Source organism: Phalangium opilio, unplaced genomic scaffold (genome assembly GCF_054372755.1).
Source record: "Phalangium opilio isolate 3A_F unplaced genomic scaffold, DU_Popi_V2 ptg000048l_1, whole genome shotgun sequence".
Classification (NCBI taxonomy): Eukaryota; Metazoa; Arthropoda; class Arachnida; order Opiliones; family Phalangiidae; genus Phalangium; species Phalangium opilio.
The window spans coordinates 6287921-6312638 of record NW_028324170.1 but is presented as its reverse complement, the minus strand read 5'-3'; the positions used below and the strand labels follow the sequence as shown (position 1 = coordinate 6312638).

Here is a 24718-nt window from a genome sequence, read left to right as displayed (position 1 = left end):
ACTTGTGATTAAGAGCGAAAATAGTTTTCCACCACTACTACATCGAATTTATAATTTATTGTAGACGTAACCTTAGAGGAGGTATTACCAAATTGACTTTCAAATTCGTGATTACCGAATCCGATGAAGTTCCAAATTGCTATATTTTAAGGGTAAAAGACAGGTAACATAACATTATACCTTAAAAGAAAGGCCTCTTTCTAAATATAAAAGGAAAAGTATTATAGAACAATAAATAATCTCTTATTACAAAATAATTTGCATTTAATCATTCTTAAAAACAATCAAGGACTACTGTGCCATCCGCCATTGGTTTAGTGGCGTCTGCTAAATCGAACCACTTACCCCTACGTGATTGGTTGAATTCTCACAGGATGAGAGAGGTACGGTTTAGCAGACGCCACCTAAGCAATGGCGCATGGCGCAGTAGTCCTCGTTTTTAAGACTAATTAAATGCTAATTATATTGTAATAACAGATCATTTTTTTCTAATATTTTTACTTTCATATTTAGAAAAAGGCTGTAATACCCTTAAACCGACATAATAGTCATAATAGCATTAAAATAATTTATTTACTTTAAAATTGTGGGTTGTTACATTTTAAGTCACATTGGGTTTTGGGTAAACTTTTAAATTATTCATTTCGAAATATGCCATCCGTATAATTTCTCAGTCACAATTTTGTTTTTCTAAAGAAGCGTGCTATTCCGTAAGGTTTCTACGAAGTGCACTAGTTACTTATTCCAAGATCCGGCTAGATATAGGCATACTATATCAGCTTAAGATTCCCGAGAGATTTTTCTTATTTTCAAAAGCTTCCTTTCTCTAGAGGATTTGAGTGGGAGAGAATCTCGTTTTGTGAGAAAGTGTGGAAATAAATGAGTAAAACTAGAACCTACTTAGTATTCTACTTTCCCCTATTTTAATGCAAAACCTTCAGCCGGTAGTGCAGAGTTAAGGAACAGAAAGGAAAAAGATTTTCACTTTCTCCAAAATCTCGAGGATATTTATTTAGCTTTTTACAAAGTATACATATGAAGAAATGAAACTTTTATCCCCCCTCTCCCTTCAAAAAATAAAAAAAACTTAAATTCGGAAATAAAAGAAAGAAAGGAAGTAAGGAAGTAAACGATATACACCAAAGTGTTCAAATATTATTATATAAATTTCGTTACATTTAGATTAAAAGAAGATACTGCTTAGCATGGATTTTAGCTAAGGTTTTGTTAGTTTTAAATACCAATCTGGAAAACTCAAAATTAAGCATATAATAAGTTATTTTGAATATATTATTTGTAAAACAGGCACAATTCTCCGTTTGATTGAGTATAATGACGTCATAACAGTGTCGCTATTTGATGGGAAAGATGCATAGGATGGCCCCTTAAATTTAATTAAGAAACTGAAAGACAATGATCTCTCAAATCTTAACTTGAAAACAGTGGCCCGGAAGACAAAATGTGATAGGACATTTTCGACTCAAAATCGATTTCTCAAAGAACATACCCCTTAATTTATAGCAGACTTATCAGAAACACCCTGTATATTAAGCTTATCCATTTTAGATTCAAAGAAAGTGTTTCAATTTAAATTTAGTGAACGCGTTATACTCTACTATGCCTATATTCCTTTCATTTAAAAACTAAAATAAGTTTAATCTTCACTGATTATAAGGTAAATAAGGCTTCTAAAATAGAAAATTTCAGTGTATCGTTACGAAAATAAGAAAACAAACTTTGTTTATCTTCACTTCTCAGCTGAGTTTATTTCGTATATATTTGAATTAGCTGTTTTGTTTATAAAACAACTTAGCTATAAATGTAGTTCATGTTGATGAATTTACATTTTTACTCGCCTTAGAACAAGGTGATCTCTTAAACTCAAACATACATAAACAGTCTCTTTAGAAAAATCAGGGTCTCTGCAAAAAAAAAACATTTGGTTCCTCTTTTTAAATAACGAACTCTGTATAAAGAATATGAAAGAAGGTAAAAAAAAACATTTTCTCTAGAAAAAGCAAGCCTCGACTTTACACTGAATTTCATTTCAAATTCACAATACACGTTACAGTATCTACGTTCCCATCTTGCATAATTTCTAAATCACTCTTGTGTATGTATGTATGTATGTATGTTACACTAGGGAGTGGAAACGGGGAGGAGTTTACTGTTTATGTGGACATTAAACCATACATAGTTTTTGCCCCTTCCCTGCTGCATGACATATTTGCATAAAAAATGTTTACAACTTTAAAATTAAGTAAAACTATGCTTAATTAGGGGTTAAGCATAAAGCTAAAATGTTAGAAGTCTAGAATAACACGTCCTTAAAAAGTCTTAATGGCTAGTTGTTCGTGGACCCATGCTTGTTATGATTAGTGTGTTTTACATTTTCGTTCGGTTTCTTAAATAAATTTAAGGGATCATCCCTAAAACACTCAAAGCATAACTCGAAAACAGTGTACTTGTAACATTTTCGACTCAAAATCGATTTCCCAAAGAACATCCCCTTAATTTATAGCAGACTTATCAAAAACACCCAGTATATAAATAACGTATAAAATATATTCACCATGCAGAAAACAAGTCTCCTTACACTAACATTCATTTCAAATTCAAGTATATATACCTATCTGTATCTACGTTCCTATCTTGCATAATTTGTAAATCACTCTTATATATGTGCGTGTACAGTTTCCTTTTTCAACTCTCTATCCCATCTCCGGGTTGAAAATACAGGTTCAAAGTGACTGAGAAGTTATCGGAGACCGTATCGACTTCGATGCTCTCTCTGGATGGTGTCGAGAGACGAGACTCTGGATTATTACTTTGCACGGCTCGCAATGATTACGGAAGCGACACAATGCGATTGATGGTAAAAGTGCAAGGTAAACCGAATTCAGTTTCGTATTTCAGATAACCGAGGCCTTTCATATTTTAAGACTGCCTAGCTCCTTTCCTTCGCTGAGTTTGCACAACGACCGACAATATGAGTTGCTTAAAATGTTGCGAGAGTATTCAATCCTATCATAATAAACAGCGCCATAGTACAGTGTTCCCAAAACACTGCTATTTGAACTTTTAAATTTCGAGTCAAAAGTCTAAATACGGTTCATAGATTACTGATTACTGTGTGCCACGTGGTATTTCATTAAGTCATTATTGCCCTACAAATAATCTCACTCATGCACTGTCTCTAGAATGAGTCTAGTCTAATTCTATCAAAAACATTAACAAGTACAAAAATGGGCCAAGCCTCGCTTCGTGCCCTCTCCGCCGTAAAACGTTCTGAGATCCCATGTAGAGTCAAGTCTGCCTTTTTGTTCTCATTCAATCGCCAATTGAACAATTATGTTATAAATTAAGTCCTTTTCCTAATTAATAACCAATATTCTTTGACTCTATCATTATTATACATCTTTGTTCGTATCAAAAATATCGTGACTTTTTTAGTATCGTGGCTTAGTTCCCATTTAACAATACTCACTATGATACTGCTCTATATAGTTGAATACTACTAGGTAAATAGAGTTAATTCATTCTATATCGTTTATATCTGTAATACTTCATCTTACTCTTCGCGTTTTCTCGGTACTGTACCTATCCCGATATAATATGTACGGCACACCCTTCGGGAATACGAATCGAAACCCGTGAAACGATAAACTATCCAAGGAGCTAAGAACCCGTACGAGACCCGAGAACCTTTAGAGATACAACTGGACTATAGTGCCGGACGTGATCTCGGGATTTTCATAACACTATGGTCATAAGTGAATAGTTAATTATTCACTTATGCTATGGTTAATTCCCTCATTCATGTGAAAAAAAAACACTTGAAATAATTAACATAATAATAAACATGAAGATAGGGGGGAGATATTCAATATTTGTTCTTAGTTATTTTAGAAGTTCTTGAAGGAACGTATCTTCACTGAAAAATTAATTTTTTTTTTACTTTACCGTTGTTGATACGGAGCGTCAGAGGCTTAGGAATTTCAAATAATGATCTGAAGGAGGTGACACGCGTAACTTAATGTATTGTTTGTTTAAATGGTTACGCGTTATGTCTCGCGTAAAAGTAAAGATACCTTTGCCGAAAGTGCCATAATGTACAAGGGTGATACACTTCTCCGTCTCAACCATTAGAAGAACTGCACCAAACCACTTCAAATGGTGTTACTGATCTCAAATATTAAATTTGGTCAATCATACAAGGAAAACAATATACCTTTTTTTTAAATATATATAATATCTTTGGATATGTTTTCGAACTATTGTCGATTACAACGTTAATGTTCTCTAAGTAAATTGAAACACCCTGTACGATATTTAGGAGTCTTAGAAACGTTGCTAAATTTAATGTATGGTATAGGTAGAAAATATCTTTTCATAAATTCTAGATGAACTAATGTTTTCGGAAGGAAGATTTATATTCATCTCGCTAAGAGCTTGTTTAGCCGGAGGGCTCTTTTTCGACAATGTTACTTTCACTAATGAACTTTCTATCTTAACTGGTCCACCCTTATAAGGGCGCTTTTGAAGATGATATAGGGAAGGTCTCGGAAATTTCCGATAAGCTCTTTATTGAAATATTGATTCATATATGGACAAGGACGCCTGCCTGTTTGGAGGGACCACTCCCTATTAGGAGTATTCTCCCAACTTTAAATGATTCTAAATAAGCGGGTTCTATACCTATAGGTTTAAGGCAAATTGTTCTAGAAAGACTCCAGGCATAGCTATAGTGTATATAGCTGATACTAATATCCTCCTCTGTGTTTTTGTCTCATTTATTATTTAAACAACTCTGATATCCCGAATTCTCGCGGTTTCATCAAAAATGTATAAGACATCTTCGGGTTCGGGTATGACTTCGCGTGAAATTCGAAAGCAAGGATTTACGCAGAGTATCATTGCTAGGTGCAAATATATAATGTATAAATAATTGTTTACTTCATTCGTTTGATGAAGACTAGATTTCTAGAGACAGTGAGATTATTTGTAGACCTAATATAAATGACTTAAACCTACTACTTAGTGGCATACAATGTTTTTTTTTTCACTAAAACATTATGTCAATTTTGACTATTAACCCTTTTTACAAATATTTGGCTCGAAATTTCAAAGTTCATCTGAAAATCTCGTGACACGGTTTTTAAAGTCTCGTGACACAGAAATATGTCGCCACACATCGTTTGGGAAACACCGAGTTAAACGGAATCCCTAATAGCCTAAAGCATTTTGCTGTTAACATTCAATTCGATGCTTCAGTTTCCAAAAACAAGCCCAAATCATTTTCCATCGGCCTTAAGAATAAAGAATCGTTAACCTTTCCTTATATCATTGAAAGTGAACGCGGTTACCAAGCTCAATGTAGCGGTAATCCTTTTATTATATATATAATACGTGAACGACGATGAAAAAAGAAACTGCCGTTACCGAACCGCGTATAAGTCTACAAACAATTTATACGAGTTTCTTATTTTTTTCATTTTTATTTTCGCAGAGAAACCAGATCCACCAAAAGGATTACAAGCGAAAGAAACGGAAAGCCGTAGCGTTACCCTTACTTGGACTGAAGCATTTTCGGGAAACTTACCTCTGCTTAGATATATCGTCATGTGGAGATTAGCCGACGGTGAGTTTTCTTCAAATAAAAAGAACTTTTAAGGGATTACTTTAAAATCTATTCCATTAAAATAAAAACGTCGATTGAAATAGAGATTATCTTGCTTCAACCAACGGCATCATTCGCATCATAGAGTGCGAACTACGAACTAAAACTAAGCCCTAAATAATCGAAAATAATGGAAACTAAGCGAGAAACACTTTTTCGTATCATTGTTAATCTTCAACTGGTAGACTGATTTCTTGTCTTTCTTGCATCTTCACATTTGTTTGAAATACACAGCCAAAAACCAGATTAGTGGGGTTAATTGTCCCTGTTCATAGACGCAGAGATAACTTTCAACCTTCGTAATTTCGGTGCGAAACTTAGCCAAGATGCAGAATGTTGAATAAGCAACAGAGGGAATGTAATGGTTCTTAATTCAAACAGGATCAATAATGTTCTGACAACAGTGCTATATTTTAAATATCACGCGATTAAAGCATGAAGCTTTGATTAATCGTAGTCAACATAATGAAGCCATTTCATTTTCATTCTTAATATCCATATTAATCAATTAATTGCTTTAAGAACGGAACAATGAGAAACGATTGTTCTCTTCAGGTGTTAAGTTCCACGAACACCATTGCATAATTTCTAATTTCAAGGCATTATTTCTGCAAAAAGGAAATAACATTTGCTCTTGTTCTTTCTTGTACAGCCAATTGGGTTCGAAATATTCCACCATTGGTCGTACCTGGGACGGAAACATCAATCACGGTTCCAGATTTGAAGCCATTGACGTCGTACGTGTTCCAGGTCAAAGCGGAAAATAACTTGGGAAGCAGCGATTTTAGTTTCGAACTCGCCGTTACAACGCTGGACGAACGTAGGTATTGAAGGTTTGTCATTATACAGTATGCCATAGAGACTAGTTTAGATTACCCCATAGATCTATCTAATTTAGCTAATAAAATGTCGGCAAGTTGTTAAGTGGTAAGAATCTGTTAAATATGGATAAATAGCTAAGCTACACTGCGGTTTTCCGGTCTTTTTAAGGTACTATATAATCTTTGTATTCTCCCGATCAGCATGATGTTGTTTTTGGAAACTAATTTTTGTGGCAATGAAACAATGGTTAATTATTAGTTTTCCAACCTATAACAAAAGGCTGCAATGAGACTCGCAATTTCGCAAACAATAGCGGTATATAGTTGAGTTTTTCTCAAATGTCAAGCACGAAGGGCGAGGTAATATCTGTCCATCGGTAAAAGCACAAGCTAGCCCAAATCAATCGAATCAATAGAAGATTTTATGAATAACTTCAGACATAGCCGAGACAGGGAAGAATGCATTCCATCTCGGCTTTTACTCCAGAAATATTTTAACAAGTTGAGTAAGAAAAAGGATTTTATGAAGAAAAATCCATCCTGATATGAAACAAATAGTGAACTATACTACGAAATTGCAATATTATAGTTCAGTTATTTATGCGTCCAGTAAATCTTGCAAAATCCTTTACAAGTCTGAAAACCCTCTTTCCTGCAATGCGCAATTCGGTGGGTATATTTTCCCTATAAATTGTTAATAGTAAAATATCCCATATTTTTGAAACATTAATTTTAAGCCACAATATTTCTTTCGTTTCATCATGGGTTGGTATTAAAATACAACAAGAGATATTTATAAAAATTTTATCTACTAGGCCTAAATTTAGAAAGGGTAAGCATCTTTTACGGTGGTTTTATTGTCTAATTTAGTAGAAAATATTAAAACGAATTGCATGGAGGAAGATTAAGATAAATGTTTCACTATAATGCGAAATTATATTGCTACCATAAATGTGCATAATGTACTTACAAAAATGAGCATTTAACTATTAGAGAACGCCATAAGCTTTATATTTAATCCTTTAATATAGCGAGCCAGGAGAATATTTATAAATAGTCCCCGGCATTGACCGTCAGCCCGCCAGGACATTTCGTTATCGTTCCGCCATTTTATAAAATGAATGGGGTATATTCAGCCACAAAATTGTTCTTAAACCAGTCTATATTTTATCATGAGCCAGTGTGCTAAATGCTATTGAAATCAGTTGAAAGGTTGTTTCCTTTTTGACCGCTGTTGTTCATGATGGCCAAGTATTCGAGAATCCTTTCTCTGTGTATGTACAAGAAGTGATATCTAGTTTATTAGGGAGGAGGTATAAATTCGCAACATTTCCAGCTTTATCTCCAGTCCAAACGTAGGTCCCGAGTTAATCCCCGCCCCTAAATTACAACCAGCATCTCATTGGTTCTTGAAAACTCACGTCAGCGCGACGTGAATGACGAAAATTACGTTTTATCCGACTGAGGAGAGGCGAAATAGCCCGGCCTCCTTTTACGTACGTCCTCCCTTGTATTTTGAAAGGGGGACTGGGACTATGTGCGCGAATACATAGGCATCTTATACCTTCTCCCTAATAAACTAGATATCACTTCTGTGTATGTACTACTAGAAGTGTATGATATGTCTCTTCTGGTACCACTTCTTAAGTGTAACGTCAGTGAAGAACTACTTTCAGCTTCCTAGGTAAAGCAGTTTGGGCTATGAGTGTTAGTCTGCAAGTCATGATTTTTTTAGAGGTTGATAAAAGTTAGTATGATTCGCTTTTAGTTTGTTATGTACAGTTTTATACTGAGGTCTAAACCTTGAAATATCCCATAGGGTAAGCTGTTCTTTTACGCTATAATGAATTTTCTTCTTCGCGTTCCCGGCGATTGTTATCGGAATTTGCAAAGTAAATTTGAGGATTCCTCCGCAATCAGCGTGGGTGCATAATATCGCGAACAATAGGCGAACCGTTTCGCATAATCGTAGTCCTTTTTTACGCCCCGAAGTCAAACATTAACCTTGTTTATCAGACGTTATATAAAATTTAAATCACCTCTATACCGTATCTCTACGATTTTTCCCTGTGGTGGAATTTCTTATTGTCAGATGAAAAAAAAGGTAGGGAATCCGGGAAGATGGGAAAAAACCGACCTTGTTTAACGTAGATTGTGTAGTTTGATAGATGCTCTCTTTTGCTCTAAAAGAATCAATAAAAAAATCTTCTTTTTAGAAACGTTTTTACTCTTACTAAAACGTTCCGTTCGCACTTGGTTATTCGTTCTTACTTATGGTTTGTTTAAAATTACACAATGCATAACGCTGACGTTCTCATACTAGGATTTTCTTGCGTAACTGGGACGTTGTCTTACAATGATTTACCTACCTAACTGTTACTATTCCCTACAATAATTAGAATAGTAACTCGGTTTACTATCGGCCCGCAAATATTTTTCGTCATATCAATATTTTTGCCATTCACCGAGTTGTAACTATACAATAAGAGTTACTTTAGTGAGAACATGTCCGCAATTCACTCTTTGTAACCTGGTAAAAACAAATGTCTCCAAGGGTATAAAATGTCTTTCCGTACATACCTCAGGGCATCGGTTTTGCAAGATAAAAAATAGATAGTAATACAAGCATCTGTGTAAAATATCTTGGACGTAAAAAAAGGGAAAACTATGTAAAATGCGCATTATCGTGAAATACAATAAGTCGTCTTCAAAAGCCCGCATCTTCCAACGTGTACAGGTTGATATAAGAACGTAAACTTGTCTATTTTTACCCCTTGCCTTTATATGCTTGGCAAATGTGAGAGGGACCGTCCATCAAGGATTTCTTTCAATCCTTTACGTTACACGATTATCTTCCATTATTTAGCCCAAAGCGATTTACCTAGGAAGCGGAAATTCTGCATAGTAGGTAGGAACAAACTTAGAAATATTTCTCCAGTTAGTTGCCATCTTGAAACATGGCGGCCAGAAATTTTAAAAGACTCCTTCAATGGCTTCGCTAGCCCCAATAGACCGTTTCGATGTTATTAAGAGGGAAAGACACGGGGTTAAAACTTTACCTAACATCTCGCTTTCGGCGCCTGCGCTGTAGTCTTTTTGTATGATGAGAGTGCACAGACAAACTTGTATGTCCCGATACGGAGGGTTGCCAACCCCATTTTTTTTCTTCTTTATGACTTTGGGGTTAAATATGTGGCCATCTTTAAAATGGCGGCCATTACAGTAACAAAAATGTCTTGACGGACAAAGCCTGGTTTCTACGCGGTTAATAATGAGAACTAAAACTGAATGAATGACCCCTTTTTAAACATTATTTTATCGCTTTGAACCTTTGATCCGCGCTAGTGGCACATGTTTGGGGAGAAATTTAGTTGTTTACTGCCGTTAACTTTATACCCAAGAAAACGACAGCTAAAGAAGGGGGCATTTTTAAAACGTTTTTTCGGGGGCCGATGAAAAGAGAAAGGGCTGAGATTCTTTTGAAAAAAGACGTGTAAAAATAAAGAAGTATTTTTTAAAAGAAAAGATGTTAACATTTAAGAAGATTTCTAAGCCCACTACACTTACAGCACCACAAGTTGTAAAACTCGCGGATTTATAAAACCTTTCAAAACATTTTTTCCTCTCTCGGCTGTTTCGTGAAAATTGAGATATCTTTATATACAATAGGTGGGTTTCGAAATTCAACAGAAGTAAAGTGAAGAGATAGAGGTAAAAGAAGGTACGACGTTGCACGTATAGATTTCTGGATGGCGAGATGGCTATGCAACAATCAGGTCTATGGAAGTTTACATTGTTATTGTCCAACCAATTAACTGGACGGAATCTTTTACAAAACACTTTGACTGAAGCTAGAAAGTAGTCCCTCACTTTGAAAATAAGAAAACCGACCAATAAATAAGTGTTTAGATGTTAAAATTATTGAAATGATTAAGTTTTTACTGAGTATCAACAGCTATTAAGAAGTCACCAAGGTTATGTTAAACCTTTGACAGGTAAAAGTGCACGCTGTAGTTAAATAATGTAACAGTGCATTAGTTGAGAACTATTTTCGATATTTATTTTAAATAGCCTTGGAAAAGTTTCATATATATTTCTAGGCGGATTTTGTATGAAATGCTAGACTTAGCATTATGTATGACTAAGTGTTTGCCATGCGAAATTTGCTCAAGCTCCTGGCCTCGCGTTGCTACCAACCAATGAAATCACAGTTAGGAAGAAGTCAGATTTATTTCAAGCCCGCCCACAAAACCCGCATAGAAAATAACAAGATGGAAACGGGTTCACAAAGATTCCAATTAGCTGTATGCATTCCTGATATTACCCACCCTAGTTAGCTTGATTTTCGCGCGTTTAACCTCATCCGCGTCATCGCTGCACTAGAACAACAGGTCGAAATGGTTAGGCGGAGCGCGTAATTTTATTTCCCAATAAATATTTTCATTAAGTTTCATTAAAGGAGGCACCGGAATCTAATTTCATCCCTCACGGAGAAAGAGGGTTTATGTCCGAAGCCGTAGAGGCTTACGTCATCCCCGTTCCGTTTCCTTTCTAAAGGACGGTACGCGAAAAGGTTAGATGTTGGTTTCGTCCCAGCGTTTGTGCAACGTATTCCCCTAAGTGCTCTTACATTGTTAACGACAGATCGATACAATTTCATGGCAAAAGCTTTCAAGGGTTGGGGCGGGAACCGGAGAAAAGCCACTTTCTACAGAAACGATGTGTTTCTCTTATTTTTATATTACTTCAACTATCAAGTTACATAAGTGATTATAATACCTAATTAAGACTCGAAAGGCCTTTTGAGATAGGCACGTAATTATACTTGTTTATATTTTTATAACACAATCGCTCTATTAAGGATTAGTTTAAGCAAAGAGAATTCACTAAAAGGAGCTGTAGATTGAAGGCTTTTAAGAAGGGGGGGTGCTTTCGAGTTTTAGGAAATTACTTCCGTTTTCTGGTCATTGGTTTATTCGTTACATCCTCATTGGTTGGAATATTTCGTCTGATTAAATACTGAAATAATTTTAGAGAAGAGTCTTTGCGTTCACAAAACTAAAATGTTTTGCAAGAAAATTAATAATGAAAATAGTTAGATAACATTGAATGAGCGTAATAGCAGCTTGCAAAAAATATTATTAAATATCTAATCTAAGGTGTAAGAGTTAAACAACGACGCGAAACACGTGTCACATGACTCACCGAAAGCAGAACCATAAAACTCTGGGTTACTAAATATTCCTTACTGTTCTTCTCTTTGGCTTAGTAGAATGTGTTTGTTATTTAGATTGTAATACAAAAATATACCAAAACGTTTTAAATAGGCTAAAGAAACATTAGATATTTGAGATCAAATCTTAAAGGTTTTCGTGAGCGTTACGCAAAATCAGTTTGTTACATCATCGAAATGAAACCTTAACCCTATACCACGCCTACAAATATTATATAGTCACGCCCACGTTAGCCCTTTATAAATGATAGTCCTATATATTTTCTCGATTAGTTCTTCTGGCTTTTTCTTGGTACAATTAAGCACTCAAGATGGCTACATCCGAACTTTTTATTTCTTTCTATTTTCTCTTTTTTTCTCCGCCCTTCTCTTCTTTCGTCCATTTCCGCTCTACGTGGATAGCGCCAAGGTTAGCTCCAACCGGAGTTCAAGCCACATCGGAAACGTCGCGATCCGTCACTGTCATATGGGAGGTAAGCTTTCTATAAAAGCAAAGAGCTCCGGAGCGAAAAAATTAATCTTTATTTCAGAACGCCTACTTCCTTTTTCTTTTCCTCAATAACTCCCGAGCTTTCTTTTCTCAACCCGTTTAAAAATGGAACGCGTCTCAGAGAATTATTACAATAATTCCATGAATTTTGCACTGTTATTGCGTCGTATCCTTGCCGCAGGGCATATTGGTCTAGTGCGCTAGCATACGGGTTTCTGACCCATCGATGTGAATAGATGGAGTCATACTGTACGATCTTTCGGGTAGAACCATGAAGGAGGAAGGTGAGATAGAGTAGAACGAAGTCCTACCAGCATCGTCGGCGTCTTGGTAGGGTCGTAATATATACAATTCCTCTCTGTCTTAAACATTGAAGCTCATTCGTGAGAACTGGTTTCTATTTTTAATGGCACTAAGCGGCAGCACTTAACAATCCCCTGGTAAAGTAAGGGGCATGTGCAAGGTACTCTGGGAGACTTTCATTGCCGCAAATGGCCTTTGAATATGACTACTCCATCTCACATCTCTCCTCCAATTTAGGAGTCTTTGAAGAAATGGGTGGAAAATTCAATTCAACAAGATGCCCAAGGCTTTTTTCCCAAAGTTTTGGAACTACAAAGAATAGCTAATACTAGCCGTCTCGATTTTAGCTTCGTAAATTGCAGCGTGTAGCCTTATAGTCTGAACCGTTAGTTCAATATTCTTGTCTATTGAATTAACTTTTAAATTCCCGGGAAAGGTGGCTATGCTTCATTTGTCAATTTTCTTAGGCAGAGGCAACACCCAGAAAAATGGTTCAAGAATAAGAAAACACATGGGGAAAGACGTCCTTCGTGACCCATAGCTAAAGGAAGATTTATCTAACATTTCATGCTTTTTTCCCCAGTTAGAATTGTTCGTGAAGTCTGGTTCCCACATGGAAAATTTCACTTGGAAATTAAAACTTACGAGTGCAAAAATGCACATTTGTTCACCTTTTTAACCTTCAATAGCCTCTTTTTTTTTCGCCAAATGGGAACTAGCCTTCATTCAGTTGTTGTCGACCAAAAATATTACTAAAAAAATAAAGACCAAAGATTGATAAAAGTTCTAGTTTAAAGTTTCTCATGCTTTTGAGAGATTAGAGCCATTTTTCTAAGCAAGGTATATTAATCATTTCTATGGAATGACCGACGACGGTATCCGAGCAGTCTTTCTTATCTTTTTTTATAAATTTAACAGGGCCAGTTTCAAGAATGTCAGTTTTTCTCACTTGACACTTGTCAACCGCAAATGCTTTTAATTTTTTTTTCTCCCCCAAAACTTTGTACGCCTACCAGATTCTCTTCTAGAATCGAGCAATATAATAACTAAAAGAATAGAGTCGAGACTCCAAACGTTAACAAAACTCGGCAAAACGTTTCGGTCGAATTTCAAAGTCGCCGAAGGATCGGAAATTAGTTCTACAATTTTATCTCTACATGTACGGAGTTTTGTTTTTCGCGAGATTTCAGTTCCAATTCCCTTAATCGCTAGATTACGAAATACACTCCCTTCCTCAGTCACGTGCCTATGACGTAATCAAATAGTTTTTACCCACCCACCCGCCGATACCCTTCTTTACAGATCCTTTAAGGATAAGTTATTCGTAACCTTCTCACAACTTAGTGGTTGCAGGTTTTTACGTGACTATCGGCAAAGATCTTAGCCCTCCGCACTTTGTCGGTGTTAAATCACAGTTATGTGGGGCGCACGACATTACGGGAAGGCCGATCTGTTCATTTAGTATTTCACTGCTGTATAATTAGTCTGATTCGAGAGAGAGAGAGACTTTTGATAAATAGGGTATATTAATAATGCATACCTTCCCATTCTTCCGAAACTTAACACGTTCCCCTAGTAATTTTTCGCCTCGATTATCACCATGCAGGTACCACCGGACCTTTCGAACTCGACCCGAATAGACGGATTTTTCGTGGGCATTAAGCGAAGGAATTCTCGCGAACAATATACCTTCAAGACGATCGATCGGGAAGCCCGGCAAGAAATCCGCCTCGATAGTTTAATTCCCTCAACCGATTATTCCATCATCGTGCAAGCGTTCAACGGAAAAGGACCAGGACCCGCCTCCGAAGAAATTATAGCCAGGACCTTAGAGTATGGTATGGCACACTTTTATATTTCCGCAATCCCGTACCATGCACCAATCCCTGGTTTCAAACAGTGGACTCTATCTTATAACTGGACGGGAAAAAGTATACCCTAACATTGTCCATTTTCGTCCTATACCCTACTTCGAGTTAGGACTTTACCTTTCCTCTTAAGATACAGACTCCATGGTCAAACTGAAGACCCTATTATATTAAGCCTCTGCTCGAAATTGAATCGGATATGTATGTACGTATGAATGGTTTAGAGTTCCCTTAATCTCGCTGAAAGTATATATTAAACGCATATAGGGCCCGGGGCTTCAATACGCTGCTACTACATCTCCCAAAGTTGGGCCTGCCCAAGATCAGTCGCAACTTATCTAACCTCGAATTTAGCCCCTTCAGGCACAGTGGGAGAGTTCACCTTAGGAACGACTGAAAATTTTTTTACTTACTTTAACATGAAAAAGAATCCACGATCCGAAACGATCTACCTGATTTAATGAGATGAATCTGGTGCAAATATATTTAAATTAAATGGTCTAATTTGTAGTCTACACTTAGTTGCTCAATTGGAGCCACGTTAATGTTCTTTTCTCTAATTTGTAGAGCGTTTGAACTCGCGACCATTTCAATACTGATTTTCTAATTCAACAAAAAAAACTCGTTTTTATTCATTTTTAACCTTTACACGTCCTTTATAACTTTGACCTACCCTTCGTAAAAAAAATGAAAAAATCGACTATTCTCATAAAAAAACGTTTTCAAAATTATTATCTATACTGTGGAGTTAGAAAACGGGGGAGGGAATATTTCTAGCCCCTTTTAGTGCACGCTGTCTATAAGGATTATTTTCAGTTCTAACCTCCAGGTTTCTTAAACCCTATTTGTTTTAACTCCAACACAGCGTAATCAATACTATATTAAAAGTCATTTTCAATTAATTTTCACATTTTTCGTGAGCTAATCCCCGGAAGGAATTAGGAATATATTTAGTTATAATATTTTCGCTGCTCTTCTTCGGCATAAAAGACGAACTTTTTTTTTCCAACGATATCTGATGTTGCTATGAAAAGCTATCGATCTTTTATACTTTTCCACTGGCCCGTGATATTGAGGCATTAAAATTTAAGCTTTTTTTTTATCCTAGTCAACTAATCCCACAAATATACAGATAATATAGCATTTTAGGCCTAGTTATTCCGAAGTTAGGTTATACTGTAGCACGTTCCTGTTAAGTAGTCATTCGGAAATACCAGGGCTCTACTTAATCGATTTTTATATCGTCGCAAATTATCGTTCAGGAAACCGAGAAAGAAAAGCTGCCTTAAATCATCAGTCTTATCCTTAGGGTCCCAAATATTCCTCAAGAATGTAAGATGAACATTAGAATGATTTATAATTCTTACTGGACAGAAAGTTAAAAGGGTTGTGTTCAGTTCGTAACCCATGTGCAAAAAAATCCCGGACAGTGAATTAAAGGGACTCCAAAGAAGGCAGCGGCGGGTGGGTAAAATTATATGAAATACGTCACAGGCATCACGTGTCGCCAAGATCTATAGCCTTCGTTTGGATTGGGACTAGACACTTAGGCCTTGTTTTCGCCTGAAGTTCTAGTTTTCGAAATAAAACGAGCTAAGTTCCTTTGAACCACGCCTCTCCTCGGTCACGTGCGTCTGACGTATTTCAAATTATGTTTACCCTACCACGTTTACCTTCTTTATAGTCCCTTTAATTCATGAAAAAATTCTAATTTTGAATGTCCGATCGATGTGCGCGAGCTCCCTACAGAAATTAGGCTCGTAAAAATAGCAAGATCATTACGTCGTTTATACATACATGGTTTTCAGACTAGGAGGATTGATACCATTTACACCAGGAGGCCACGCTACTTGGAACTGCACTTTGTCCAAAAGTAGCCTGGCATCCTGGTGTAAATGGTATCAGTCCTCCTAGTCTGAACACTATGTATTCATCTTGGCTAGGTATATCCTTACAAAAGAGCAGCGGGAGAAATTTGAGCAAAAGCTTATTGCATTGTTTTGTGCTCTTTTTGCAGACCCACCGGAGGCTCCTTCATTTCGAGTTTCGTCGACGAGCGCAACTTCCATTCAGTTGAGCTGGGTTCCCGATTCTAACCATTTTACTCCCGTCACAGGTAAAGCACCCCTCATTTGCCAAACCTTTGTTCTACATTTCGGGGAGGGGAGCGCTCTAATTTTCAATCCCAGCTTTCGCCAAAGGACTAATTATCCTTAGTTTCACTTCCGGATGAAATCGACAGAGTGGGAATTTCAAAAGAAAGAAGCGCTATAAATGAGAAAGTTTTTGAAAATATTTTTTCGCCATAAGTAGATCTTAAAGGGATGCAATGAGCTTCTTACAGAGTATTTTTGTGGTTCAAGAGAGTGGGATGGAGATGGAATCAAAATCTTCATACCTATGTACCCTCATCTACGTCAACGAAGTCCTCCCAGCAGTACAACCCTAACAAAACGCCAAGGATGATTGGAGGACTTCTTTGATATTGATTCCAAGGGGTACATGGGCGGTAAATAGAAAACGGAAATCCTTGCGTTAGGTTATCTAGGTGTAAAAATGCAAGACGCTAAATGTTTTCAGAGCACTCTGAGGGCGCTTCAGGGTATAGTAAATGGAATACGCTTTAGAATAAATACTTTGGGCAATAACATTTTTTCGTGTTATATAAGGCCCATTTTCTTTACTTTTTCCTTGCAAAATTTATTTCAGGTTATAAAATCTACTATAAAACGGAAGAAGGTCCTTGGCAAGAGACGCACGCTGGAAATTCCACGACGGTCTTCAATGTGCGAGAACTGAAATGTGGCACTAAATACGGATTTTATATCGCCGCTTACAACCGAGCGGGTCGAAGCGATCCAAGCAAGATTATCTACGCCTCTACTGACGGCGGACGTGAGTATCCCTTTTATATTTTAAAGGTAAAATCAGACTTACAAGTTATATAAAACTACTAGCCGTTACCCGCGGCGTTGCTCGCGTGTAATAAGAACTTCCATCTAAAATGATATAAAGAATGTGTAGATTTTACTGATGACTAATATTTTTGTAGCACCCAAGGAGCTAAGGCACTCGGCACAGTGTGTCAGCCCGTCGGGATATTTTTTATTACTTTTCACGCGGACATTATTCCATAAAGATGGGTTTTTAAGTTTTTGGCCGCCATTTAAAAAGATGGCAACAAATCGAACCCAAAATACCATTCAGCCCGTCTATAGGTTAAAGGAAACCATTCTACTAAATATTTGTGAAATCGGTTAATACGCGCGGACTTATTGCATAGAGAATATTTTCTTACATTTCTGGGCGCCATTTTAAAAGATAGCGAAAAATCGAACCCGAAAGACCATTCAGCCCGTCTATAGGTTAAAGCAAACCAGTGTACTAAATATTTGTGAAATCGGTTGAAACGCGTGTACTTAATTGCATAGAGAATATATTTTACATTTCTGGGCGCCATTTTTTAAGATGGCGGCGGATTGGAAAAATCTTTCTTAGTACGCGCCTACTACTTATGAATAACGTTCCTGCAAATTTTCAGCCTTCTAGGGCAAGCGGTTTGGGCTGGGCGTTGATTATCAGTCAGTCTGTCATTCAGTCAGTCAGTCAGTCAGTCAGTCAGGACTTTGATTTATATAGATATAGATAACGAAGCTACCCGCCATTGCCCGAGTGGAAACCGGGAAGATTTTCCTGTCTATATGTTGACACTAAACACTTAATACTCTTTGGGCCTACCCATGTAAAATATCTGCATGATAATGTTGGTTTTCTATCATATTTAAACAATTTTCAAATTAAATAAAAATTATGCTTAATTAGGGGTTAATAATTTAGCTAAAATGGCTATGGGTTCACCTACGTCCCAATCTTGAGAAGAAGTCATCCCAATCACTTCTAATTAACCTTCTCCTGGTGTTACCGTTATCCTTTTAGTAGAGTACTCCACGACCAATTCCAAAAACACGACCTGAAATTATTAACCGTGAAATTCCATAATCAATGGAGATGGAAGGAAAAGGTTTCTAGAGGATTAGCTGTTTGGTTACATTAGATCAATGCGACGACCTTATAATTTAAAAGCGGACGACCGTGTCTAACGTATCAAGCAAACTTGCGTCATAGAGTAAACTTTAGAAGTAGTCTTTCTAAAATCAAATTATTCAGTTTTATGGTTCAGTTAGCAATGGTGTTAATAATTTAGGCAAACATGCCAGTGAGAATAACTGTTACCATGTAAATTTATATAGGGTCTATACACAGGGTGTTTCTGATAAGTCCGGCATAAATTAGGGGGGATGTTCTTTTGGCGATTTTGAGTCAAAAGTGTTCTTTTTATAAAACCGGCGTAGAAATTAACACGTGCGGTATGGGAGTACAATAAATCCTTTTAGCGGTATGCATTCCTGATATATGCTATAAATGCTTCCAAAAGTTAATGTTTCAGCTCGGAGTCCTTTCCTTTGATCACCTTAGCTTTTTATTCTTTAACCGCAAACGATAGCAGGGCAGAGTCCAATAACTCGATTGTATGTATTTTCTTTTGTTTCATATTTATATAGCTCCGGAAGTTCCGGATCAGCGTGACCTTTTCTCGGTGAACTCAACGTATATGATCGTGCACTTGAGAGCCTGGAACTCGGGTGGGTGCCCGATTACGTTCTTCGTAATTCAATATCGGCAAACTGACCACCCGGAATGGACACTCGTATCGAACAATATCATACCGCAGCAACAACATATCTATATATACGACTTGACTCCGGCTACTTGGTACGTTGTTTCCCTCACCGCTCACAACGACGCTGGATCAACGGCGAGGGAATACGAAGTTGGTACACTCACTTTACACGGTGGTAAGAAAACCCTTTTCTTTTAATGGAAAGTTCGTTAATATTTTAGACAAGTAAAATGTGAAAACCCTACCATATAATTACAGCGCATTTCCCAAACAAACACTCGATTATTAAAATTGAATTTAATTAAATTAAATTAAAAGTCCCCTGTTTGTGAAATTTCACTAGATTTTCGAACAGAGTACAACATGAAACAGAGGGAAAAGTTTTCATCTTTTAAGGTTTAAAGCGAGTCTCGGCTATGGTTTCGTTTAAACAAATGCCACTAGATGCCATCATAGTCTAGGGGTGGAATTTTCTAGCCCGCTAAGCTTAGCAAAGGCTAGTTTTAGCTCCGCCCCCATGAACGAGTTCTGATTAGTTCCTGCTTTTGTCAAGGTAAAATTGGTGTGTTTTAGAACAACCTCCATGACAGGAGCCGACATTTGCTTTAAAAGCTAGGTTAGAACAAGCATAGGCACCCACAATGTCGTAAAATAAGGCAGGGGCGCCAGAAAGATATATTACGAAGCTCCAAACGATAACTGAAGCCGGTTTCCGCCTTGGTCAGAGAAAAACGGTTTAAACTATAGTATACGTGCCCTAGCAATATCCTTCGTATAGATTAGCGCAGTTACCGCTACGGCTACCTTCAATTAATGGTTATAAAAAGGGTTCGCGGTTATTTCAATCAAAAGCACTCGGGCCTTCATTCGTGGATTGAAAGTCGTTATCTTGAATAATGTCGTAAAATCGTAAAAACTCTGAGATAGAACCTAAGCGGTATTGTATAGAAACTGGGTTTTAGGTCAGCCAATATGCTAAAGTTTTAGGTGATGCGGAAACACCATAAACTTTGCGAATTCTATACATAAAGGGGAACTCGCCCTAGCTAAGCAGTGGGCGAGTATAACAATATTACCCTGGGCAATCGACTTGTGGATCCCTTTAACTAGTATATATTTTAAAGGGCGTATAAAAGAGCATCGAACGTTTGTATCTCGTCTTGCCTCAACACTTAAATCCAACTCTCATAGAGGATACCTTACAAAAACCGTTACCCGAATACGCCTACTCCAAATTAATTTCTTTAAAATTGAGACTACAGGTCTGTTTTTGGCAAGACATACAAACCCTTAATGTTTCAACGATGATTCCGCATTATACACACTCTACGATTTTGCAAACCGCGCAATACTTCAATCGATTTTCTCCCCCCTATAGTCTCCCTGACCCACAATCCTCACCGCGATACTTATTTCTGAAACCTAATGAGTTTCAAGAATTTCTAAAGACCTGAGCCAACTTATTAGCTCTTTCCATCGGAATCACGCGCGCAGGATTATTTAATCGTTGGTGGAGAGAGAAGAATGGACTCTACTTTCCACGTGACGATCGATTTTTTTTAACTTAAGAGGCTAGAACTATTTGCAAAAGAGGAGCACGATTGAGCTATAAAATAGGAGAACTTAACCATTACTAAAAGAAACATTGGCACGGTTGAAGTGTTTATACAGGGTGTTACAAAAAAGGATGGTAGGACCGAAGCTCAGTGGGTTCTATAGGTGGTTTTGAGTCGAAAATGTAACTTCTACGAAATTTTGCCATAGAGTGTTTTTAATTTATTAGCATTGTCTTGTTTCTTAAATTTAATGGAGCATCCGTAAAACACTTATATGATTGCATGTAACCGGTGGCTCTTAATGCAAAAATGTCCTAGAAAATTTTCGACTCAAAATCACTATGCTTCGGTTCTACCACCCTTTGTAGAACACCCTGTATTGCCTAAACGTTCTTAGTGTTTTGAACATACAGGGTGTTTGTGAAAAGTCCATCAATAATGAAAAAACGTATTTATTGGGCCATTGTGAGTCGAAAATGTTCTATGACATTTTGCCGTCCGAGCCACGGTTTTCGAGTTATGATTACAATATTTTAGGGATGACCCCTTAATTAAATTAACGCTGTCTTTCAATTTCTTAATTAAATTCAAGGGGGTCATCCGTAAATTACTCCAATCATAACTTGAAAACAGTGGCCCGGACGGAAAAATGTCATAGAACATTTTCGACTCAAAATGGCCCAATAAATACGCCCTTTCATTATTGATGGACCTTTCACAAACACCCTGTATTTATCACGGTAGCCTGTTAACAAATTACGTTAACGACTAGACGAGGGAGGGGTTAAGCGTTCCCAAATGTTACAAAGGGAAGACGAGGGTTACGTAACAAATCATAATTTTAGCAAGTACTTAAGGTAGGTTCATTATAGCTTAACTTAATGTCAATGAAGACATTTCCCAAAATTAAGCTAAGAGATTGCGAGTGTAGTTTAGCCTATTTTTTATCGCTTTAGAGAAAAATAGATGCAATTATTATTATTAAGGAGAAACACTATGAAACAGGGAGTGGGAGACTACTTGTTCCGAACAATTGACGCGTCATCAGTGTGATCAGATCAAGTTGATTACATTTTGTTCCTTTGGTATCTAATAAAGACTATGCCAACTTGTCGTTTCTTTAGAATATCCCCCAACACTGGCGGAAAAATCGAACGCGAGCCACGCTATGCAAAGGCATTTTACCATTACCATACCCATCGTTAGTTCCATCATCGTCCTAGTTGTTGTTCTATTGGTAATCTACGTAATCACTCGCCGTAGGAATTCCCCGCAAAGATTGAACTCCGCCCAAGGTAAGAACGAGCCTACGATTGAAGACGTCCCTTCAACATATACGTACTATTCTTTCATATTAATTTTCCAAAACAGGTGGTGATATGTGCGAACACACGAAAAACGAAAGTCTTCCTCTTTCAGTGACAGGTGATCATGCCATGGAACCCACGTATATGGTATCTCCTTACGGCGTTGCTAGGAGTCATTCTCAACGCGAAACTGTTTGTCATAGACAGAAACTCGACGATAATTTGAGGACGTTCGGTCGACCACAAATTGATCACGAATATGACTTTCCCTTTCCCGTTAAAAGGGTAGGTACATCAACCTCTGTAAGTTGAGAACACGTGTTTTGAAGTAACGTAACCCGTATTATACTTCGACCCCCACGCGTAAAGACTCGCGGTCTATACGCGTATAAAGACGTTATGTGTTACGAGAACAAATCTAAGGGTGTTTCTGATAAGTCTGCCATAAATTTGGGAGGATGTTCTTTGGGCGATTTTGAGCCGAAAATATTCTATGACATTTCGCAGTTCGGGTCACCGTTTTCAAGTTAAGATTGGATGGAGTATTTTACGGATGGCCCTTTAAATTTAATTAAGAAACTGATTAAGACAATGATAACTCGAAAACAGTGACCCTTAGGGCAAAATGTCATATAACTTTTTTGACTCAAAATCACAAAAAGAAAATCCCCCTTAATTTTTGGCAGACTTATCAGAAACACCCTGTATTTTTTTTAATCCTAAATTTCACACACAGATCCTGTAAATAATTTTTTTTTATGGTTCCAACACGGTATTCTTAGAATATTATTAAACGCGCTTTTAAAAATTCGATTTGCACAATTAAACTTAAATTTAATGCCAATTAAAATTAGCATAACGCGTATATGGTTCACGTTTGACGTAAATTTCATAAGTCGTCCATTATAAATTGAAAAAAAAAAAATAAATAAATTGAAAGCCAACTTTAAGGGGTAAACTCCGCCATGTATTTTCTAAGAGCGCCTGTAAAACACTTTACCTGCATAACACCCGTGTATTATCGTCTCATACTTAAGAGTATGAAAAATTCCTTCCAGATTACTACAACAACGGGGAGAACTAACATCACTCTAGGAGGACCACGAATGATGCAAGCGGACTTACTTTAACGAATACACAGTAATACAATTAAGAGAAGGAAAAATGGCAAAGAGATAAATTAATTTAGATTAACATTACCATAGGGCTACTACGACTCTAAAGTCAAAGCATTCATCGGCGAAGCGGGTAACCCGAGCGTCTAATGTTGGACGGACGACGACTCGAAACGAGGGTTGGTCAAATCGACTGGCCAGTCAGTGCAATTATATTTGCTAGAAATGAAAATGTTCATTTTCTGACGCGAACGGCGCTCCTGTCACGAAACCTGACGTTGGCGAGTGTGCGACGTATCGGTATTCCCCGTTTGACACCAAAAAAAAATACCAGTCATCTTGTACATTTACATGGTTGAAAATATATACACAAAAACTACTTCGGTAAAGCGATACTGGTTTTAACTATTGGCCAAAACTGGAACGGTATAAATTCACGGACCGAATTTTTCCGCTCTGGGTAAATGCCAGAACAAACCAGTAAGCTAGAGTCTAATTACGTAATTACTGAAATCATTAAAGTTTATGAGATATGTTCCATAAGTATGACACTTCCCATACTTCGTAATGCTAGTTCGAGAACGACAAGCGAGAATTGAATACACTCCATCTTCCTATTTAGTCTGTACAAGAAGTGATATCTAGTTTATTAGGGTGAAGGTTAAAGATGCCTAAGTATTCGCGCGCCATAGTCCCAGTCCCCCTTTCAAAATACAAGGGGTTACGTAAAAGGAGGCCGGGCTATTTCGCCTCTCCTCAGTCGGAAAATACGTTATTCTCGTCATTAGCGTCGCGCTGACGTGAGTTTTCAAGAACCAATGAGATGCCGGTTGTAACTTTGAGGCGGGGATTAACTCCGGACCTACGTTTGGACTGGAGATAAAGCTGGAAATTTGGCGAACTTATACCTTCTCCCTAATAAACTAGATATCTTCTTGGTCTGTACTAATTAGCCTTTGACAGCGCCTCACCAGGCGACGCTTTACCTCGAATCTATGGCCTACATCACTTCATGACAATCTCTCAATAACCAGTGACAAACTTATGGAACATATCTTATGAACTTATGCTGCTGAAATATATAGTTACATTATTTACCTTTTAGAAAAGCCGACGACTGCGGTCGAAAACCCCGAAGTTTTGAGCGACATTGCTCAATGCCTTAATGAAGAAAACCGGTTTAAATTAATAAGCGCGAAAATAAAACGTTACGTATACCAGTGACTTTGATACTTCGCGCTTCGTACTCAAAAAATATATATTATTTAATTTCATAATTGTTAATTTTTATCGAAAATCGCGTCTTTTAAGGCGTAACGGTTTTTAATGTCCCATAAAAATCACGATAGCTAAATGTTTCACGTTGGGCCCCCCATTTAATTGCTATAGAAAGCCAGTGTTATAAAAAGATGCGTATCAAAAATAATTCTGTTGTCCATGACAGAATTGGTATAGGGCGCGTTGACTTGGAAGTTCGCGCTAGAGTTAACTGTTTATTGAAACTAAATATAAAGTTCAGACTTGTAAAATCAAAAAACCACGGTTTACGATATTGCCTCATCATCATGTTCCACGACGCGCGATTATTGGATAATCATGTACAAATTAATTGCTGGTAATAAAAGAAATATTTTGGGTTTCAGGCGTGTTTTTCTACAACACAA

The 24718-nt window shown here is 37.2% G+C and overlaps 1 protein-coding gene and 1 long non-coding RNA gene across 4 annotated transcripts in view; both read left to right on the top strand.

The window, feature by feature from the left end:
• LOC149674023 (cell adhesion molecule Dscam1-like) overlaps window positions 1-24693 on the top strand; it is a 68631-nt gene extending 43938 nt beyond the window's left edge. For 2 of the 3 annotated variants that reach the window (XM_089839860.1, XM_089839859.1), the window contains exons 9-21: window positions 2740-2888; window positions 5510-5641; window positions 6333-6500; window positions 12137-12207; window positions 14134-14365; window positions 16413-16511; window positions 17105-17290; window positions 18958-19251; window positions 21757-21927; window positions 22004-22224; window positions 22998-23079; window positions 23145-23534; window positions 24160-24693. In XM_089839860.1, coding sequence (XP_089695986.1) covers window positions 2740-2888; window positions 5510-5641; window positions 6333-6500; window positions 12137-12207; window positions 14134-14365; window positions 16413-16511; window positions 17105-17290; window positions 18958-19251; window positions 21757-21927; window positions 22004-22224; window positions 22998-23069 — 1795 coding nt within the window. In that variant the 3' untranslated portion in view covers window positions 23070-23079; window positions 23145-23534; window positions 24160-24693. Of the gene's footprint in view, window positions 1-2739; window positions 2889-5509; window positions 5642-6332; window positions 6501-12136; window positions 12208-14133; window positions 14366-16412; window positions 16512-17104; window positions 17291-18957; window positions 19252-19419; window positions 21928-22003; window positions 22225-22997; window positions 23080-23144; window positions 23535-24159 lie in introns of those variants that run through there. The other variant, XM_089839861.1, reaches the window with a different exon arrangement.
• Window positions 12220-14030, top strand: LOC149674024 (uncharacterized). Its single transcript, XR_016366990.1, has 3 exons — window positions 12220-12912; window positions 12995-13367; window positions 13446-14030. It is a non-coding gene; the product is annotated as an uncharacterized LOC149674024 (long non-coding RNA).
• Window positions 24694-24718: the final 25 nt, after the last annotated feature.